The sequence below is a fragment of the Dipodomys ordii genome, unplaced genomic scaffold (genome assembly GCF_000151885.1).
Source record: "Dipodomys ordii isolate 6190 unplaced genomic scaffold, Dord_2.0 Scaffold30, whole genome shotgun sequence".
NCBI classification, from domain to species: domain Eukaryota; kingdom Metazoa; phylum Chordata; class Mammalia; order Rodentia; family Heteromyidae; genus Dipodomys; species Dipodomys ordii.
This window is the reverse complement of record NW_012267246.1, coordinates 12281788-12302099: the sequence shown is the minus strand read 5'-3', so window position 1 is coordinate 12302099 and position 20312 is coordinate 12281788. Positions and strand designations below refer to the sequence as shown.

Genomic DNA, 20312 nt, shown 5'->3' with positions numbered 1-20312 from the left:
AAGCCAATGAGCCAGCTACAGGAGATATTGAGGCTATAAAAAAAAAAATTAAAATATGTTACTGCTACACCAGGAATAAAGGACAAGACACTAAAGGGGTTGTTGCCATTGCCCAAGGATGAATGGAGCCAGTAGACCTAGGAATAAAGGGATAAAACACTAATAGAACAGAACCAGCAGACCTAGACATTTGAACAGGAAAAAATTTACAAAGCCTCAGGAAGTAAACAAATAGAAGAATAAAGACTATACACAAAAAAAGAAGATTAAAAATAAAGACTATACACAGTTAAACCCCTATGATAACTTAAAGTCAGATTAAAGAATGATTGAAATTGACTCCTTTGTCTAGCACTTATTTTCAAAAGTAGGAAGGAAAGACTAAAGTCCTTACTATGGGGACACAGTTTAAAATTAACTGGCACATATTTTTTATGATCATTTATATAATGGTAATATTTTTAATTACTGTTTCTTGTTTTGGTCTTGGGGCTTAAACTCTGGACCTGGGCTCTGTCCTTGAGCTTCATTTTGTTCAGGCTGGCATGCTACCACTTTGAGTCACAGCACCACACTCCAGCTTTTTATGAGTAGCTTATTGGAGCTAAGAGTCTCACAGAATTTTGTGCCTAGACTGGCTCCAAACTGCGATCCTCAGATCTCAGCTTTCTGAGTAGCTGGATTATGGGTATGAGCCACCATACCTACTGGTTACTACTTTTTGTACTTAAAAAAATACTATTGACCAAGTGGAAATATCATATTTCATTAACTTTCTAACTAGAAAACTGAATCGTGAATACAAGTAATGTTGTAGTGAGATTATATTTCACTGCAACTATTCTGCCCATGCCATGCCTTGGTCTCTAAGATTCCCTTGTTTTATAATTAAATAATAATGTTCATGATATAAATAGGACAGTACTTCGAGAAAAGCAAAGTAGAAAAGTAGAAAAGGATAAAAGGAAGAGTGCCAACTTTAAAGAAAATGGAAAAGCATAATCATTTTGATGACAACAAAAGGAAGCTATCTAGTGTAACAGAGTCTTCTCCTTAATGTCTATTTCATCAAAATCAACTTTTTTCTGAGATAAAGAAAAGCATTTTTCATCCCTTTAGCCTGTTTAAAAACGTGTACTGAAAAGTTTTTCAAAAGTATATAAACATAACCCAATTACTATTTGTCAGATATTGAGAATAGATGAACATTTTATTTGTTTTTGTGCCCATCCCGGGGCTTGAACTCTGGGCCTCCATGCTGTTCTTGAGCTTTTTTGTTCAACAATAGTGCTCTACCAGAATCAATTCCAAATGGATCAAAGACCTCGAGGTAAAAGCAGATATCCTGAAAACATTACAGAAAGGAATAGGAGAAACTCTAGGGCTCCTTGGTACCGGTAGAAATTTTCTTAATAAAGACCGAGAAACACAATAAATCAAAGAAAGGTTGGACAAATGGTATTGCATTGAACTGCAGAGCTTCTGCACAGAAAAGGACATAGCTAGCAAGATAAATAGAAAGCCCACAGATTGGAAGAAGATCTTCACTAACTATACAAAGACAAGAGCCTCAGATCCACAATATACTTACAGCTCAAAAAATCAAATCCCCCAAAAACAAGTCCTTTCAGAAACAACCACCCCAAAGTGGGCTAAAGACTTAGAGTGACTTCTCTGAAGAGGAAATAAGAATGGCCAACATATGATAAATGAAGAAATGCTAAACATCTCTAGCCATAAAAGAAATGCAAATCAAAACACTGAGACTCTACCCCAGTAAGAATGGCCATTATCAAGAAATCTAATAACAACATATGCTGGCAGGGATGTGGCCAAAAGGGAATGCTACTATACTGTTGGTGGATGTGTAAACTTGTTCAACCACTCTGGAAAGCAGAATGGAGGTTACTCAAAAGACTAAACATAGAGCTCCCCTATGACCCAGCAATCCCATTCCTGGGCATTTACCCAAATGTTTACAAACAAGACCATACTAAAGCTACCAGCACAACCATGTTCACTGCAGCATTATTTACCATAGCTAAGATATAGAACCAACCCAGATGCCTCTCAGTAGATGAATGGATCAAGGTGTGGTATATATACACAATGGAGTTCTATGCTTCCATCAGAAAGAATGAAATTACTACTCCATTTGTAAAGCAATGGAAAGACTTGGAAAAAATTATATTAAGTGAAGCAAGCCAGGCCCAAAGAAAAATGTAGGTTGCATGGTTTCCTTCATTTGTAATAACTACAATATGTCTATGATATTCCTAGCAGGGGATCACAATAGCCCAATCGCTAAATGCATAGGACCATATATAATGAAGCATACCAAGATGAACTTCAAGAACTGGAAACAAAATGTTATTATGTCTTGTATACAGTTATTTCTTTTTTTGTTGTTTTAGTTTTCTATACCCTTTGGCTTGTATATAAGTTTATCTGATCCATGGAAGAGAAAGGGAATCACAGAAACATCAGGGCAAAGGATATGAACTAATGCAATGATGATATTCACTAGACACTATGTTGGAAATGAACTTTACAAATTGGGGGGAAAGGAAGTGTGGAGTGGTTAATGGGAGAAAATGAGGGAGGGGGTAACAGTTTAAAAAGAAATGTACTCATTATGTTACTTATGTAAGGTAATAATAAATATTCATAAATAAATTTACAAATATAAGTTTATAAATATTTTATATATATTTATTTTTAAAAATAGTGCTCTACCAATTAAGCCCCAGTTTATTTCTAGCTATTTGGTGGTTAATTGGAATTAAGTCTCATGAACTTTCCTGCTCAGGCTGGCTTCAAACCACAACTCTCAGATCTCAACCTCCTGAGTAGCTAGGATTATAGGCATGAGTGGCTTAATGCCTGACTTAGATGAAAGTTTTAGATTGATTATATCTAATCACATATACTGGTCACAATACATTCTGCTAATTTAGAGAAGAATCCAGGGTAAATAAGAAATCTGTAGCATTAAATTATCAAGTTTCTCTCTTCCCAACAAAATACTGGCTTAATCTTTGCTAGAAAACCTGCTCAGATTTCAGAAAGAACCCATAAGAATAAGCAGTTTCCAAAATTCATAGCTTAGGCATTTATTTGTTTATAAACAAATTATATTTTCATCTTGACTTAAATTTCAAGTTTTGGAAAATTAATCATACTTCTTAATTTGTATATGTTTTTTATCAATTTGCTGCAGTGCTAGAATCAAACCTACAGCTTTGCATATGCTAGGCACGAGATCTACCACAGAGTTACAGTCTTAGCCCTCATACTTCTTAATAGTAGATCTTCTAAAAGCACTGTAAAAGAATATTAGTCTACTTCAAGCATCTATATTACACTTCAATCAAAGCTTGCTTGGTTGAAATATTCAGGGAAGTCACAGAGAACAGCTCTGTTATTATATATATCAAGTACAATCCTACCTCCAGGCAGTCATTGAAGAGGAAGAGAGTTACTTGTTCACCTCTGTCACAGGGGTACTCGCCTAGAGAAATTGTTTCAACTCGCTGCACTAAGCTTCGGTGAGAAGATAAAAGATTAGCCTGTAGAGATTGAAAACATTAATAAAAGAAATCAGATCATTTGGTACCAGAAATTTTTAAGAAGTTGTCATTTAAAACAAAGCAGTGCTGAAACTGCTTATTTAAAAACTATAGAAAAAGATAGACACTAGTGGCTCATGCCTGTAATCCCAGCTACTCAGAAGGCTTAGAATTTAGGATTGTAGTCAGAAGCCAAGCTGGCCAGTAAAGTTCTTAGGTTCTTATTTCTACTTAACTACTACAAAACTGAAGTGGAGCTATGGCTCAAGAGGTAGAGTGACAATCTTAAAAAAGTTCAAGGAAAGCACCTAAGCACCAAGTTCAAGCTCCAGAAAACAGACAGACAGACACAGACACAGACAGACAGACAGACAGACAGACACACACACACACACACACACACACACACACACACTACAAGAAATAAACAATAATCAAAAAGTTCTTACTGGGCATCCATCTACTTCATACACTACATCAAAAATTTGCTTTTGTGCTTCTGTTTTTCTCTTATCCTCATTGATATGCCTGAAAAAAATAATGGGTTACTTTCTAAAACATCTTTAAATACAGAATGGTACAAATACATCTCTTGTCACAAAAAAACCCCAAATGTTCTTTCATATGAATCTAATTTTGGTGAATGAATCAGATTTTTAAAAACCTATCTTAAAGTATCCTACTACATCAAACAATATGCCATACAATTTTTTTTTAGTAAATTATGTCTTACACCCTACTCCACCATACATTTTCTAAACACATTAAGCCGGTACAAAACTTCCATGTTAACAAACAAAATGTCAAAGTTCTAAATGTAAGTTTAATCAAGGCTTATGTAAGTCATTCCCAAGTCATATGCTAATCACTTCATTGAAGCAAAAACTAAGACTATTGCTTCCAGACAAATGTAATAAGATGGTGTGCATTTATCCATCTGCCTGAAACAACAATGAAGCCAATCAAAACAAAGAAACCTGATTTGATAGCAGGCAACTGAGAATGTAATGATTGTACAAAAGCCTTGTCAGTGATCTTAACTCATTAAACATCAGAGTGCTCACACTGGTGACAAACCTTGTGAGCACTTGCTCATGGCTCACAATTAACACACCAGAAAATTCACACTGGGGAGAAACTGCATGAGTGTAAGGAATTTTTGTGGTGCAATGCTAAAGAAGTGAGAAATATGGGAAAGCCTACACCAATTCATAGTGTTAGGAAATCTTACAAAATGTAAGCAATGTGGGAAGACTTTTTTTTTTGTGAGGGGGGGGTTGTATCTTGTTCAACATGAGAAATTTCGTGATAGAAAGCTCTAAATGTTAGAAATGCAAAAATCTTTTTAAATGGCTGTCTTTAATTGACTTCAGAAATTTACGTTAGTGAGAGGAACTATATGCAAGGAATGAGGAATATACTGCTATGTGTGGTGCAGAACTTAATTAACAATGGAAAATTCAAACTAAAGACTATATGAATATGAAGAATGTACACTGAGAGTAATTATCTGCCAACTAAAATTACTGTACCCAGCAAAGTTGTCTTTTAAATTTGATGGAAAAATAATGACCTATGTATATTAGGATTCCACAGCACAACATACAAGAATGGCTGTCTCCAAAACATCAAATACTGATGAGAATGGGATAGAGAATTATGCACTATTGGTTAGAATGTTATTTAGTCTGGTCACTAAGGAAATCAGTATGGAAGTTCCTCAAAAATCTAAAATTAGAAGTACCATATGATCCTACATGCTATATTCTATTTAATTATATATCCAAAGAAATCCAAGCCCACATGTTTACTGCAGCAATACTCACAATAGCCAAGAAACATAAATCAGTCTAGGCACCTGCCAAAGCATGAACTGATGCATCGAATATTGTATATAAACTTAAAGGAATATTATTTAACCATAAAGAATTAATTAAATCATGCTTTCATTAAGAGGAAAATAAATGGACCTGCAGAGAATCATGTAAAGCAAGCCAGACACAAGACAATCATGTCTGCAATTGTAGCTATTTAGGAGGCTGAGACCTGAGAACTGCAGTTCAAAACCAGCCTAGGCAAGACAGTCCATGAAACTCTTTATCTCCAATTAACCACCAAAAAGCCGAAAGTGGTAGAGCACTAGCCTTAAGCAAAAGATGCTTGGGCACAGCACCCAGGCCCTGAGTTCAAGCTCTAATAATAATAATAATAATGATAATAATAATAATAATATGAAAAGATGAACTGGGTGACATTAAGAAGCACTAAACTCATAACCTACTTATATATTTGTAACCTCTTTGCACCACTACTTGATAATAAAAAACTAATAATTATACTTAAAAATCTTAAAATCTTAAGTTAAAAAGCTACTAAAAGAGAAAGCAAACCACAAGCCATGGGACTGTAACTGCAAATCACATATATGACAAAAGGTTTTTTTGTAGCTTTTTTTTTCCAGGGCTGAGGACCGAACCCAGGGCCTTGCGTGTGCCGGGCACCCTTCCGCTGGGCTAAACCCCCAGCCCCTGACAAAAGGATTTTTAACTAGAAGATGTTCCATAGAGAACTCTCAAAATTTAATTATAATAACTGAGATGTGGCTTTGTAGTAGAGTGATTGTCTAGCATGTTCAAGGTGTGGAATCTGATCTTACTACCACAAAAAAAACAGTAAAATACAAAAATAAAATCTAGATGGGAAGGCACTGCACATCTGACAGAAATGACCAAAGTGAATGTTGACACTGGGTCTCGGAACTCACCATACAATCTTGGTAGAAAAAGAAAATAGAAAATTTTAAACTGGGCATCAGTGGCTCATGCCTATAATCCTAGCTACTCAGAAGGCTGAGATCTGAGAATCACAGTTCAAAGACAGCCCAGGCAGGCAAGTCTGTGAGACTCTGTCCAATAAACTACATAGAAAAAGCTGGAAGTGGGGCTGTGGCTCAAGTGGTAGAATACTAGCCTTGAGGAAAGAGCTCAGAGAAAGCACCCATGCCCCAGAGTTCAAGTTCCAGGACTGATTTTTTTTTTTAATTTGGCAGTTTATTAAAGAGTTGTCCATTCATTATTATCTAACCTCATCAACCTTACCAGCAATTTAGCCAAGAGAAACAAAAGCACAATTTCAAAGATTTGTTTACAAATCCTCATAGCAATTTTCTTTATAATAGCCAGAAACTAAAAGTAATCAAAAAATAATTATGCTGGGGAGGGTGGTTGGGGGATATGAGAACCAGACAAAAGAATATAACATTAGACTCAATTTAGATAAAACCCTTAAAAATGCACATCACAGTGACAGAACAAAAGTTGTCTTGGGATAGGTGGGACAGGAAGAGACAGAAAAAGGGATTATCAAGGAGCATATTTTCTCCTCAGTGGGGAAAAAAAGTGTCCCTTACATTGTTGTGGTCAAGGTTTCAAGGGAGTATCATACACGTATTACAAAATTAGCAAATTATATTTTAATTATGTACTCACCCTAAGTAGAAAAATAGGCATATTAAAGTCACTAAAAACTTGTATCTATATCAATTTAATATCTGTAAAGTAAGCTGGACATGACAGTGCATCTTTATAATCTTTGTACTAAAGAGACTGCTAGAGAGTGCTGGGGCAAGAAGATCTCATGTTTGGAGCCAGCCTGATCTATAGGGCAAGACTGTCTCAAATTTTAAAAATAAATATTTGGTAACATAAGCTATGGATATTTATGTTGTACAAATTAAATTTTTTGTTTACTTCAATGGCAATTATTGAATTGGTGTCGTCATTATTTCCTTTATCTAAGAGGCGATGGTTGTTTCAACCAGCCATGATAAGCACTTACTCCCTAAACTCAAAAACCTCAAGAATTTATATTTGACCAAATTCTATATACCTTACAAACAAGTCAACATTACAATTCAATACTATAATTTTAGCTCTTGTAATTCAACATTTACTAAAAATATATTATGAGCAAGACACATAAAAGCTAAAGATATTAAGAAGTAAATATGAATGTAAATGTAAACATACTAAAGTAACTTAGATATCCTTTGTAATTTGTCAATTTAATTCTAAATCTAAGGAATTAATAAGGAATTGAAACAATGTACTTACGTCATTACTTCTTTTAGTGATCCAATAGCTTTTTCTAATGTGCTTTTGTCAGGATTTTCATCAGCTGTATGCTTCTTAAGATCTGTAATAATAAATAATTTTTCCATGATTGAAAACAAACTTAAGCTGGGTATGATGGCGCATGCCTATACCCCTAGCTACTATTCAGGAGGCAACAACAAGAGAATCTCAAGTTCAAGGCCAGAAAAAAAAGAGAACAAAACCTGTCTCAAAATCAAAAAGGGCTATGGATATAGTTTCAAGTGCTAGAGTGCTCGCCTGGCATGTACAAGGTCCAGTTCAATCCTTAATATTTTAAAAACAAAAAGGGAAATCAGGGCTGGGAAGGTGGCTCAGTGGTAGAGCACTTGCCTTGCATGCCTGAGGCCCTGGGTTCGATTCCTCAGCACCACATAAGCAAAAAGGAAAAAAAAGCCGGAAGTGGCACTGTGGCTCAAGTGGTAGAGCCCTAGCCCTGAACTGAAGAGCTGAGGGACAGCGCCCAGACCCAGAGTTCAGGCCCTACCACCGGACCCCCCAAAAAAAGAAAAAAAAAAAAGGAAATCAGTAGCTTCCCATCTAAGGCTATCAATCTTAATAAATTTTATTTTTAAAGATCCTATCTAATTTTTAGTTGAAAAAATGTTTAGCTGTGGAGCCAGTGGCTCATACCTGTAATCCTAGCTACTCAGGAGGCTGAGATGTGAGGATCATGGTTCAAGGCCAGCCCAGGCAGGAAAGTCTGGGCAGGAAAGTCCATGAGACTCTTATCTCCAATAAACCACTCAGAAAACCAGAAGTGGCTCTGTGCTCAAGTGCTAGCCTTGAGCTGAAGAACTGAGGGACAGTGCCCAAGCCCAGAGTTCGAACTCCACAACTGACAAAAAGAAAAAAGAGAAAGAAAAAATGTTTAGCCAGGCATGATGGCACAAGGTCACAGGTTTTCCATTTGAAGCCAACCTGGGCAACACAACCAAGACTCAAAATGAAACCAGTGGTACAGTGTTTGCTAAACCTCAACACACACACACACACACACACACACACACACACACACACACACGGTCACAGGTCTTCCATTTGAAGCCAACCTGGGTAACACAACCAAGACTCAAAATGAAACCAGTGGTACAGTGTTTGCTAAACCTCAACACACACACACACACACACACACACACACACTTCCCTTAAAAGCTCTTTTATACATCCATCTTTTTAAAATTAACTATTGCCTCAAGTTCCTCACTTCCTCCATTGTACTGAAAGATTCTCACACACAATGCTCAATTATGACTTAAATCATTATATATTTTGCATTTCACATTGAGCCACATGTCTCAGTTACAAAGAGCATTTGGTGTCCTGAAGGGACAATTTTTTTTCTCTAAGAAGCTCATACTAAATGTTATTACTAAATATGTTACTACGTTTCTTATACCATACTTGACACATATTAACAAACTATATTCAATCTAGTACCATGTGAAAAGCTCAGGATAATCATTTGATGGAATTCTATGCAATAAAAGTACTAGGTGAAACAACAGTGAAGACATACCCTGATTTTAAATAATCCTTAAAATCAGTAAAGCAAGAGGTAGGGAAATCATTTTATAAGCCACCAATACTCAATTAACATAAACTAAAAAAGTGCCAATTTTAGAGTTTGTAGACAGTTCTTAACCAAAATATTTTATAGAAAAAACAGACACAAATTTAACCTGTTATCTGCTCCATATATTACTTTAGGTTTAGAGATCAAATTCTCTTATTTTTTGTACCTGGTCCAACTCTACCGTCTAGCCTGGCCCCAAACTGGCCCCATCCTTACCCTCAGGAGGGTAAGGATTACAGATGTGCACCATATCTAGCTCAAAATTCTTTTTTTGGGGTCTGGTCGTGGGGCCTGAACTCTGGGCCTGGGCACTGTCCCTCAGCTCTTCAGCTCAAGGCTAGCGCTCTACCACTTGAGCCACAGCGCCACTTCCGGCTTTTTTTTTTTTTGCTTATGTGGTGCTGAGGAATCGAACCCAGGGCCTCGAGCATGCAAGGCAAGCACTCTACCACTGAGCTACCTTCCCAGCCCTGGCTCAAAATTCTTAAGTGCAGACTTTCTTACTCTTTATAAATTAGCTTTTAGCTGGCCATTGATGGCTCACATCGGTAATCCCAGCTACTTAGAAGGCTAAGATTTGAGGATTAGTGTTCAAAGCCAGTCCAGGCAGCAAATTCCAAGAGATTCATATTTCCAATTAAACACCAAAAAGTCAGAAGTGGAGCTGTAGCTCTAGTGGAAAGCACTTGTCCTAAGCCCCAGTACCAGCACATAAATAAATAAGTAAATAAAATTTTAAAGTATCTGTCTTAATACTACTATAGTAAAGCAAAGTATAAAGGAATATATGTATATTTTTCTTAAACCAAAGCCAAAATTTATTCATAAAAACTGAGCTATATATAAAACTTACTACTGAGATTTGTAGTTTTATGTTCTTAAAAAGATAGATACTACAGGTTTCAATTATATATTGAACAGTCTAAAATTAAAAGTAAAGTCTAAAATACACAGAAAGAACTAAAAACCTGGGACACATGAAATCATCTGTGAATTCTGTGCTATTTGAATATAAACTGATTTTTAGTCACATATCATCATAAGACTTTCTTTAAAAAATAGACAAAAGCATGCAAGTCAACACAGCTAACACCAGAAGGGGTGACCTTCAGGTAAGCTTGTATTTTTATAGCAAGGATGACTACTTTTTACTTGTTTTTTTGTTTTCCTGGTCAGTCATGGGGCTTGAACCCTGGGCCTGGGCGCTGTCCCTCAGCTCTTCAGCTCAAGGGAAGCACTCTATCACTTGAGCCACAGTGACACTTCCGGTTTTCTGGTGATTAATTGGAGATGAGAGTCTCACGGACTTTCCTGCCCACGCTGGCTTTGAACCATGATCCTCAGATCTCAGCCTCCTGAGTAGGTAGGATTACAGGCATTAGCCACTGGTACCTGGCTAGGATGACTACTTGTTAAGACAATTTATAATGATGTTTTCTAGGTAAAAGATAAATTTAAGTGCTAAAAAACCTAAGAATCTCTGAAAAATAGAAGAATTTCAGCAATAAAACTGAGATGGAGACAAGGATGACTTACTGGTAGAAGCCTTCAGTTCTAATTCTATACCAACCAAAGAGAGAGGGCAAGCCAGAAAGAGCCAGAGAGACAAAGAACTATTCCAAAGAAATATCTAAAGTAAGCTCCAACAGATCAGACAAGTACCATTTAAAAGTAATGCCACACTGGGTAACCTCTGCACTGGTCGGATGAGAAGTTCAACAAGGCTTTGCCGTCCACATTCTGGTTTAGCTTGATTTATCTGAAAGAAATGTATTCCAAAAAACTTTTAAGTTTTTTTAAAGTCTCACGTAAACATTAACTTACACTTTTTTAAATTATATTTTATCATTTGGGTCCTTGACAGGAACTAAAAAGAGACCTGGTAAATGATCAGTGCTTTCAGTTTTAGGCAAAGCACTGTGATGGAATCGTCTCCCAGGACTGAAATGACTCTTAGCCAACAAAGGTCAACATCTCACGGAGAAAGTGCGCTTCTCTACACACTCCTAGGTATCCTGTCTTAAGTTTCTTTTAAATCTAATCATTCAAAAGGAAAATATTAACTATGCTGACACCATAAGATAAACTAAAACAATGATGGAAAATTTTTTTTTAAATCCTACTGGGAAATCTGTGTTTGAAGAGTTAAAAGTACACATAACTTTTTTCCCTTTTCTAAATAAGCACATACATACAGTATGGTCACTCATTCACCTGTGTGTGAACCTCTGCTACTTAACATATCTTTTAAACATCACTGTTACCAATAGGTCTGACCACACTTAACACTGCCTAACCACAAGGACCTGAGTTCAAACCCCATTTCTGCCCCCAAAAATGTACATTACCTTCAGAAAAGCATGAAATCGGGGCTTCTGTTTTTCACATTTAATAATTGTTTCCTTGCTCATTTCAAAGAAGTTTACAAAAGGAGGGTAGGTTTTTACCAAATCTTTGGACTAGGAATAAGAAAGGGAAAATAACCATCAATTTCTTAGGCATGCCACCCTTGTACAATGAAACTTAGTCAGTCAGCAGTCACAATCTGATACATTATATGCAAAAGGAAACTCTAAGTTTCACAAAGCAAATGTATAAACTTATCCTATAAGCGTTTCAGTAAGAAGATGCCAAGCAGCCTGTAGTCCTAGCTACTCACAAGATGATATTTCAAAGATTTCTATTAAAAGCCAGCCCAGGCAGAAAAATTCCTAAGCCTCCATCTCTAAATAACCAGTAAAAAGCGAGGTTGGAGGTATGGCTCTAATGGTAAAGCACCAGCCAAGCAAGCTTGAGGTTGAGTTCAAACTTCAGTACTATCCAAAAAAACCACAAAAAACAAAATTACTGAACAAAGTGTATCAATTAGTACACACAGCATAAAACTTAAAAACTAAATAAAAACCCAGAAAGATCAAAGGTATATGTATTAAAGTGTACCATGTATCAATATAAACATGACAAGAAAATTTGAAAACACCCATAAATAAGAAATATATTAATTATATTAGAGCTGATTCACATAGAAAATTTTAATTAACAATGATAACCACTATTAAGAAAACAATTCTATTATCGAAAAATCCAAGCAGAACAAGAAAATGGCTAATCTTAGGACATTAAGAGGCATCAGAACAATTTCTGGAAATAATTCTGACATTTGGAATTCTCAACAAACCAGAAAAAAAAACATCTAAGACACAACAAGGAACGAAAATCAGGGCATGACCTCCAAAAACAGAAGTATTATGTTCCTGGTAGACAAGACTTTGAACTTTGCAAGTCCTATTCAAAGAGATTACAAAATTTATACAGTAAAGCCTGTTCACAGAACCTCATCATAATGAATGTTTTGAATGTTTTATGTACTTAGGCTAGGTATTTCTTGTTTTATTGGGTTTTTTTCTTTCAGTCATGGGGCTTGAACTCAGGGCCTGGGCACTGATTCTGAGATTTTTTGCTCAAGACTAGTGCCCTACCACTTAACGCCACAAAGCTAAATTCCAGTTTTCTGATGATTAATTAGAGATAAGAGTGCCTGGGGTGGCTTGGAACCTCAATCCTCAGATCTCAGCCTCCTGTGAGTGAGCCACCGACACCCCACTATGATTTCTTTCTGTTCTTTATTTTGGTTTTCTGAGACAGTCTCAGTATGTAGCCAAGGCTGGCCTTGAACCTCTGATCCTTCTGCCCTGCTCTCACAAGTGCTTAGACTGGCATGCAGCACCACATGCAGCATTTGTTTTTAAAGGACATCGGCCCTCATGCTCTGGACTGTACCCAGGGCCACATGCATGCTAAGCAAGTGCACTACCATGGAGCTCCATCCCCAGATATGAGGTTCTTATCCTCAAATAGAAGCAGCAATTCATTAGGAACCTTTAAACAGAAAGACAGGAGAGTGAAAAATATTATCAGTAAGAAAAAGAAAAGCTTATGTAGCAAGTTTGAATAAGATCACTAATCTGTGACCATTTATGAATGGTAAGTAATCTGACATAATATAATCTCACTGACCATAGTGAGATAATTATTGTTATTCTAATGATGATCTTGTATTAGTCTATGTATAAGAAGCACGGTTTCAGCAGCTAAGAACAATACAAACATATTTTATAAACTTAACTATGTCAAAGTTTGTAAACCTCTGATCATTTAAAGGATTTCCCTGAGTCCTTGATTAGATACTTCAATTTGAAACAGCAAAATTAAAATACTTACATATTTAAGAAAGATGTCACCAATGCTTTTGCTCTCATCCCAGTTAACAATTAGGTCTTCTAGATCATCCTAAAATCAAACCAATTGAAACATTTAAAATGTTTAAAAAGCTTGACAGCTTAATTGTACATCTTAATTGTACAGCTTTTAATATGTCCAAGATATCCAACTGGAAAGAAGTGTCTTCATCTTAATTTGATGTGCAAAATAATATCCCACCTTTCTCCTCAACAAGGAATGTCTACAAACTAAAAATAAAGAAAATATAGTATCTAGTCAGTAAAACTAACTTCTTAATGTAATAGCTCAATAATGTGTCTTATTCATAAGTTAACTATTCTATTGAAACTATAAATTGATTGGCATTATTAATCTGGAAGTTAATCCTGCTGACATGCTGAGGCATGTCATTAAAAAGTATAGTCCATTAATAGGGTCAGCAAATTTTACTTAAAGGGACAGATGATAAACAGTGAAGGCCATATAGTTTCTGTCATTACTGCTCAGCTCTGCAAAGTAGGAACCACCATAGACCATATATCAACACTAAGAGTGGCTCTGTTCTAAGACCCTCTGTACCCTATCAGGTAGTAGAAAAGATTTGGCCCATTAACCACAGCTTCCTAATCCCTGGTCAACAAAGCTCTCCATGGTCATGTTAAAATATTACATACTCGTAAAAATTTAGAAGACATTTATAAACTTCACAAGAAAGGAAATGACAAAATGAGATGCCAAAAAATGACATTAAATAATTAAAATTCTAAGTAATTTTACTGCAAAAATCAGTAAGCTCTTTTTTGGGAGGTGAGGACTGATATGGGGGGCTAGAACTAAGGACCTCATCTGTCAAGTTCTTCACTCACAGTTGGCTCTCTACCACTTGAGCCTCCAATTAGGGCTTTTTGCTGGTTAACTGAAAATGCATGTCTCTCAGATTTGTTTACCAGGGCTGGCTTCGAACTGCATTTCTCAGATCCCGGCCTTCTGAGTAGCTAGCATTATAAGTATGAACCACAGGGCCCATCTAGTAAGTAACCTCTTATCAGAGGGTCTCAATGTAGCATCTCAAAAGCCTGGGAAACACATTCTAAGGACCCCATGAAATTAAAACTATTTTTTTAATAAAGAGAGGAAGGTTGGGCAAACAGGTGTAATATTCAATGTACATAACGTGATAATAGAACTAAGTAACTATGGTGGAGTTGGGATAGATGGAAGGGATAGAGGGAGGGGGAGAACGATGGAACACTGATTAAGACTGAACTCATACATCCATATGTTGAAATGAAACTCATTTGTTCAACAATTTAAACAATAATTTTTTAAAAAACTAGTTTCATTGTAATTCTAAGGTATTGACTTTTCTCTCTCCTGCAGCACACACAATGTGCAGTACTCTACCAGAGCAAAATCTAAAGTCACTTTTCTACTAAAAAGGAGGAAAAAAAACCTATACACAATGTAAATACTGTGCTTCTCACTGTATAGTTTTAGGAATTAGTCCTTTTTTCATAACAATGCCATTTGTTATTATGTAATGGGTCATTTTAACTAAATTAATACTTGCACCGGTGGCCCATACCTGTAATGCTAGCTACTCAGGAGGCTAAGATCTGAGGACCATAATTCGAAGCCAGCCTGAGTGAGACTCATACATGCAATTAGTCACCAAAAAAAATAGAAGTGGAGCTGTGTGTAGCTCAAGTGGTAGAGAACTAGCCTTGAGCACAAATGCTCAAGGACAGTGCCCAGACCCTGAGTTCAAGCTCTAGAACCAGCACAGAAAGAAAAAAAAAAAAATAGATACACTGAGGCTGGAAATGTAGCTCAATGGTAGAATGCTTTCTTAGCATGCACAAGGCCTAGATATGACCCCATCACTGAGAAGCAAAACACAATCCGTTATCCCAAGCAGAAGAGGTTCTGCTGGAGGGTGGGTGCTAGCAGAAGCAAGCTGGACAACAAAGGAGTTGGATGATGATAAGTAAGGTTCCAAGTAGTTTGGTTGCATGTATGAAAACAGAACAAGGAAACACGTGGAAATTGCTTTGCGGAAGAAAGAAGGAGTAAAATAAGAGTGGTAGAGGAGGTAGACTGACTTGGAGGGAGATACGTGTGGACAATGAAACAACCCCCCCCCCATCCTCCTATAATACTAATGTATTCATTTGTCAGATATCACACCAAAAGTACAGTCCATTTTTTAAAAGGTAATCAACTGGATTTCATCAGATTTTAAAACTTTTAAAGAAACATATCCAGAATTTTAAGATACTTCTAACTCAATAAAATGACAGCCCAAATAAACAGTAAGTAGGAGAGACTGTAAGGAAAAGGATCTCATTGAAGAGGCCAGCCCCTGGGAATAGGCAAGACTTTATCTAATTTAAAAGCAAAGAAGGGTTGAACTATATGGGAAGGGAAATAGGCAAGAAAAACATGACATTTGAAAAAAACTGTGAAACAAAACAAAACAAAAAAAAATCCTCTCTACCAAAGAAATCTAGTGATAGCTTTCTAAAGCATAAAAGATATAAAAGATTAATGTCTTTAAAAGACCCTAACTGGAAATAAAGATAAACTAGCTTTTAGAGCAAAAAGAATTCTTTAGAGTTCATATCAAGTTTTGGAAATTAAATGAAACAGATGGAGGATTCTGATAAAAGACAAAATACATTCAGTAAATGGTACTTTCACTAACCTACAGTTTTGCTAACTCACAGATCGTTTATACTTTTTACTCATAAGGCATACTAAAAAGTTTTATGTATCTGTCTAAAAACATTCCATAGTTCAGACTGATCCTTTTATTGGACTATAAAATAAACACCAATATGGGAATTTTTTTAACAGAAAACAGTGCTTTTGTTCAAATATCATACAGGAAAAATAAAAAGAAACAACACTGTTTTCCCCTAGTTCTTTTCTTCAGAAGTGAAAGTGGTGAAACCAACACCAACACATCAGATGAGAGCTCGTTGCTGAGCGAGTCCCCAGGCTCCAAGATAGCATGTTGTGCGTATATGTCCGTGTGTGCCTGTCCTGGGGCCAGAACTCAGGGCCTAGAGGCTGTCCCTGAGCTCTTTTGCTCAAGACTAGCACTCTACCACTTGAGCCACAAGTCGATTTCTGGCTATTTGGTAGTTAACTGGAAATAAGAGTCTTTCAAGCTTTCCTGCCCAGGTTGGTTTCAAACTGTGGGCCTCACATCTCAGCCTCCTGAGTAGCTAGGATTACAGGTATGAGCACCAGCACTGGGCTGTAAGCTGTTTTGGTTTTTACTTTTATATAAGTAGTTTAATGAGACTCCACCTTGCCAGCATGGTGACACAAATCTAAAGTTGCAATTATTCAAGAGGTTGAGGAAAAGGGCTCAAGTTCAAAGTTAGCATAAGATTCTAACTCCAAAAACACTCCAAAAACAAGTTTTTGAGTAATAAGAATGTTAAAATAGGTTCTGTTGGGGGTAGGTACCAGTGGGATGGGGAGAACCAACTGGAGAGTGAAGGGGGTAATATGGTCAAAATGCTTCATACATACGTATAAAAAACAATAAAACACTGAAAAGTAGTAAGGGGTGAACTTGATCAGGATATACTCTATGCATATATGGAAATGTCACATGAACCTCCCACACACATAACTAATGCATGCTAATAAAAACAATCTAAAAAAAACCTAGAGATGAATAGAACAACTCAAACAATACTATCAATCGAACAAAATTTACCTTTATCTTAGTGTGGACATCAAAGATATCTGGGATGCTACCAAAGATAGTTTTAATCTCTTCTGGTGCAAGAATAGGCCCACCACGTTGTCCTTCTTCTTCCAATGGCACCTGAAATAACTGATTGGGGAAAACAGAAGAATATGTTAAGAAGACGGTGGTAAAAAGAAAAACAAAGGTAAAATACACACCGTGGTAAAGGGGACAAGATGTTGAGATGCTGATAGAAAAGAATTAAAAATGTTCCTACATTTAAAACATTTTTTCTTGCAACACTGCCTATCCTACTTATATTGCATACTCTGTATGTACATATGTATACATAATAAATATAATCCTTAAAAATTAATAAAAGCCAAGCAATGGTGACTCATACCTATAAATCTAACTACTCAGGAAGCTGAAACATGAGGATCTTGATTCAAAGCCAGCCCAAGCCAGCCCAATCACCATTTGCCAGGCACCAGTAACTCATGATTGTAATCATAGGTATTCAGGAAGCTGAGATCTGAGGATCACAGTCCAAAGCCAGCCTGGGCAAAAAGTGGGAAACTCGTGAAAAAAACACCATTTAAAAAATAACCGAAGAGCTGGAATGTGGCTTAGTGATAGTGTGCTTGCCTAGCATGCATGAAGGCCTGAGTTTGATTCCTCAGTGCCACTTAAACAGACAAAGCTGGGAGTAGTGCTGTGGCTTAAGTGGTAGTTTACTCACTAACCTTGAGCAAAAGATCCTCAAGGACAGTGTCCAAGACCTGAGCTTAAGCACCAGGACTGGCAAAACTAACAAAAAAGTAGCTCTCCCCATTGTTTTGTATGTAGTGTTCCAACTCCATGGTGCACATTATCCCTTACAGCAAAATCAATACAACAAACCACAATTTACAGTGCTCAGCAGTCCCATGTGGTCAGTAACCATCATATTGTACACCAGATGTACAGAGTTAAGGAAGAAATATAAAGCATGAAATCACTAGGACAACCTATCTTGAGACTATACAAGAATAATATAGGTTCTAGACTAGTCCTGAGAAACCGGTATCTCCTATTAGCCAGCAAAAAGCTGGAAGTAGAAGAGTGATTCAAGTGGTATAGTGCTATCCTTGAGCAAAAAGTCAAGTGAGAATTCAAGGCCTTGAATTCAAGTCCCAGGATTGGCACAAAGGAAAAAAAAAGAAGACAGTACAACATCCTTGGGTTGTGGGGACAGGAACCAGTGGGAATGGGGAGAGCTAAAAAGGAGAATAAATGGATATGGTAGTCTGTTTGCATGTATAAAAATAGAACAATGAAACCTGCTGAAGTTATTTTAAGGGGGAGAGTGATAGACAGAGGTAAGGCTGAGCAGGATGCATTTTTACATGTGTAGAAATATCACAATGAAAACCCTAGTACCACTTACCTTAATTTAAAATTTTGAATTAAAAAAATGGATGAGTTGTGCACTAGTAGTTAATTCACAACTGTAATCCTAGTTACTCAGGAAGTCTAACCCCAACAGCCTAGGCATAGATGACATATCCAATTATCCATCAAAATGACAGACTGGAAGCTTGGCTCAAGTGGTAGAGCACTAGCAGTAACTAAGCAAGCCTGAGTTCAAGCCCTAATAATGGCATTGAAAAAAACAAACAAACAAAAAAATAAAAACAGTCAGTTGCCAGCGGCTCACGCCTGTAATCCTAGCTACTCAGGAAGCTGAGATCTGAGGATCGTGGTTCAAAGCCAGGCCAGGCAGGAAAGTCCTTGAGACTCTTATGGACAGTGCCAAGACCCAGACTTCAAGCCCCATGACGGGGAGGGAGGAGGGGTAAGCAAAGAGAAGAAGAAGGTATGGAGGGTTAAATTGGAGAATTCTATACACATGACATGTATTAAAACAGAACAAAATCTACTGAATTTGCTCCAAGAAAGGGGAGAAGAGAAGTGATTGTAGGAGTGGGGCACATTATATACATGGAGTACATCATGTTAACTCCATGGAATATAGGAAAACCCCACAGTGAAGCTCCTATGTACAACTAATTGATCCTAATTAGGGAGAGAAAAACTAAGTCTAAATCGTCACAAAGAACTATAAACAGGTTTAGCAACCGGCATTCATTCATAACTTTTGGCATCACATCTAGTTGTGGCACATATGCTTTTGTAATTGGTCCTCTGTCATATTCTGCTTGTGTCTCTATTAATTCCCACATTCTTAACAACAAAATCCAAGCCCAGATCAGAAACTACCTATCATTTTTTCTATTAAAGATAAACGTGGTTTCCTCTACTTCATTTTCTTGATAATATGTCAGCCTAGCTCCTTCATTACCTAAGACAAATTTATTCCTTCTTTTCAAAGATACCAAAATAATGTCCTATTACTGTCTTTCAGAATCTGAATTTCAGTTTATTCCTTAATAATATCTTCTTCAATTATGTTCTGAGGAATCATCAGAATTACTATTTATATTGAGAAGTAATTCCACAGTACATTTTATTATCAGTAAACAATGAGTTAAACATCCCAATGTGATTAAGCACTGTTGATTTCATATGTGATATTTAATGGTCAAGAAAGAGACTTCTTACATCAACTTGCCAACTTTGCAACTATTTGGACAATCTTTTGCCACATATATACAACATTAAGTAAAGCAACAGCTCTGGAAAAGATATCTTTAAAAGTTTCTATCATGTCTGAGTATAAATGTACTCCCTTGACATCATAAAAATTTTTTTTAAAAAAATGTGATCTGGATGCTGGTGGCTCACACCTGTAATCCTAGCTGAGATCTGAGGATCACAGTTTGAAGCCATCCCAGACAGGCCAATCCATGAGACATTTATCTCCAATAAACCACCAAAAAGCCAGAAGAACTGTTGCTCAAGTGGTAGAGCAACAACCTTGAGTATGATAGCTTAGGGACAACATCTAAACCCTGAGTTCAAGACCCAGTATCAGCAAAATAAAAAGTACAACTATGAAAGTTGTCAGGATCCCAAATGGAAGCACGAGTGTCAACTTTAACCCCAAAGAAGTAAAGTGGGGGCGCTGGGAAGGTGGCTCAGTGGTA

General features: G+C 36.7%; 1 protein-coding gene across 1 annotated transcript in view; it reads right to left on the bottom strand.

Annotated features, from left to right (window-relative positions):
* Positions 1 to 20312, bottom strand: part of Ect2 (epithelial cell transforming 2) — a 52067-nt gene that overhangs the window by 15702 nt on the left and 16053 nt on the right. The window contains exons 11-18 of the mRNA XM_013016158.1: positions 18039 to 18100; positions 17251 to 17370; positions 13518 to 13586; positions 11645 to 11755; positions 10959 to 11055; positions 7682 to 7763; positions 4019 to 4097; positions 3450 to 3569 (exon numbers count right to left, since the gene is read on the bottom strand). Coding sequence (XP_012871612.1) covers positions 3450 to 3569; positions 4019 to 4097; positions 7682 to 7763; positions 10959 to 11055; positions 11645 to 11755; positions 13518 to 13586; positions 17251 to 17370; positions 18039 to 18100 — 740 coding nt within the window. The remainder of the gene's footprint in view (positions 1 to 3449; positions 3570 to 4018; positions 4098 to 7681; positions 7764 to 10958; positions 11056 to 11644; positions 11756 to 13517; positions 13587 to 17250; positions 17371 to 18038; positions 18101 to 20312) is intronic.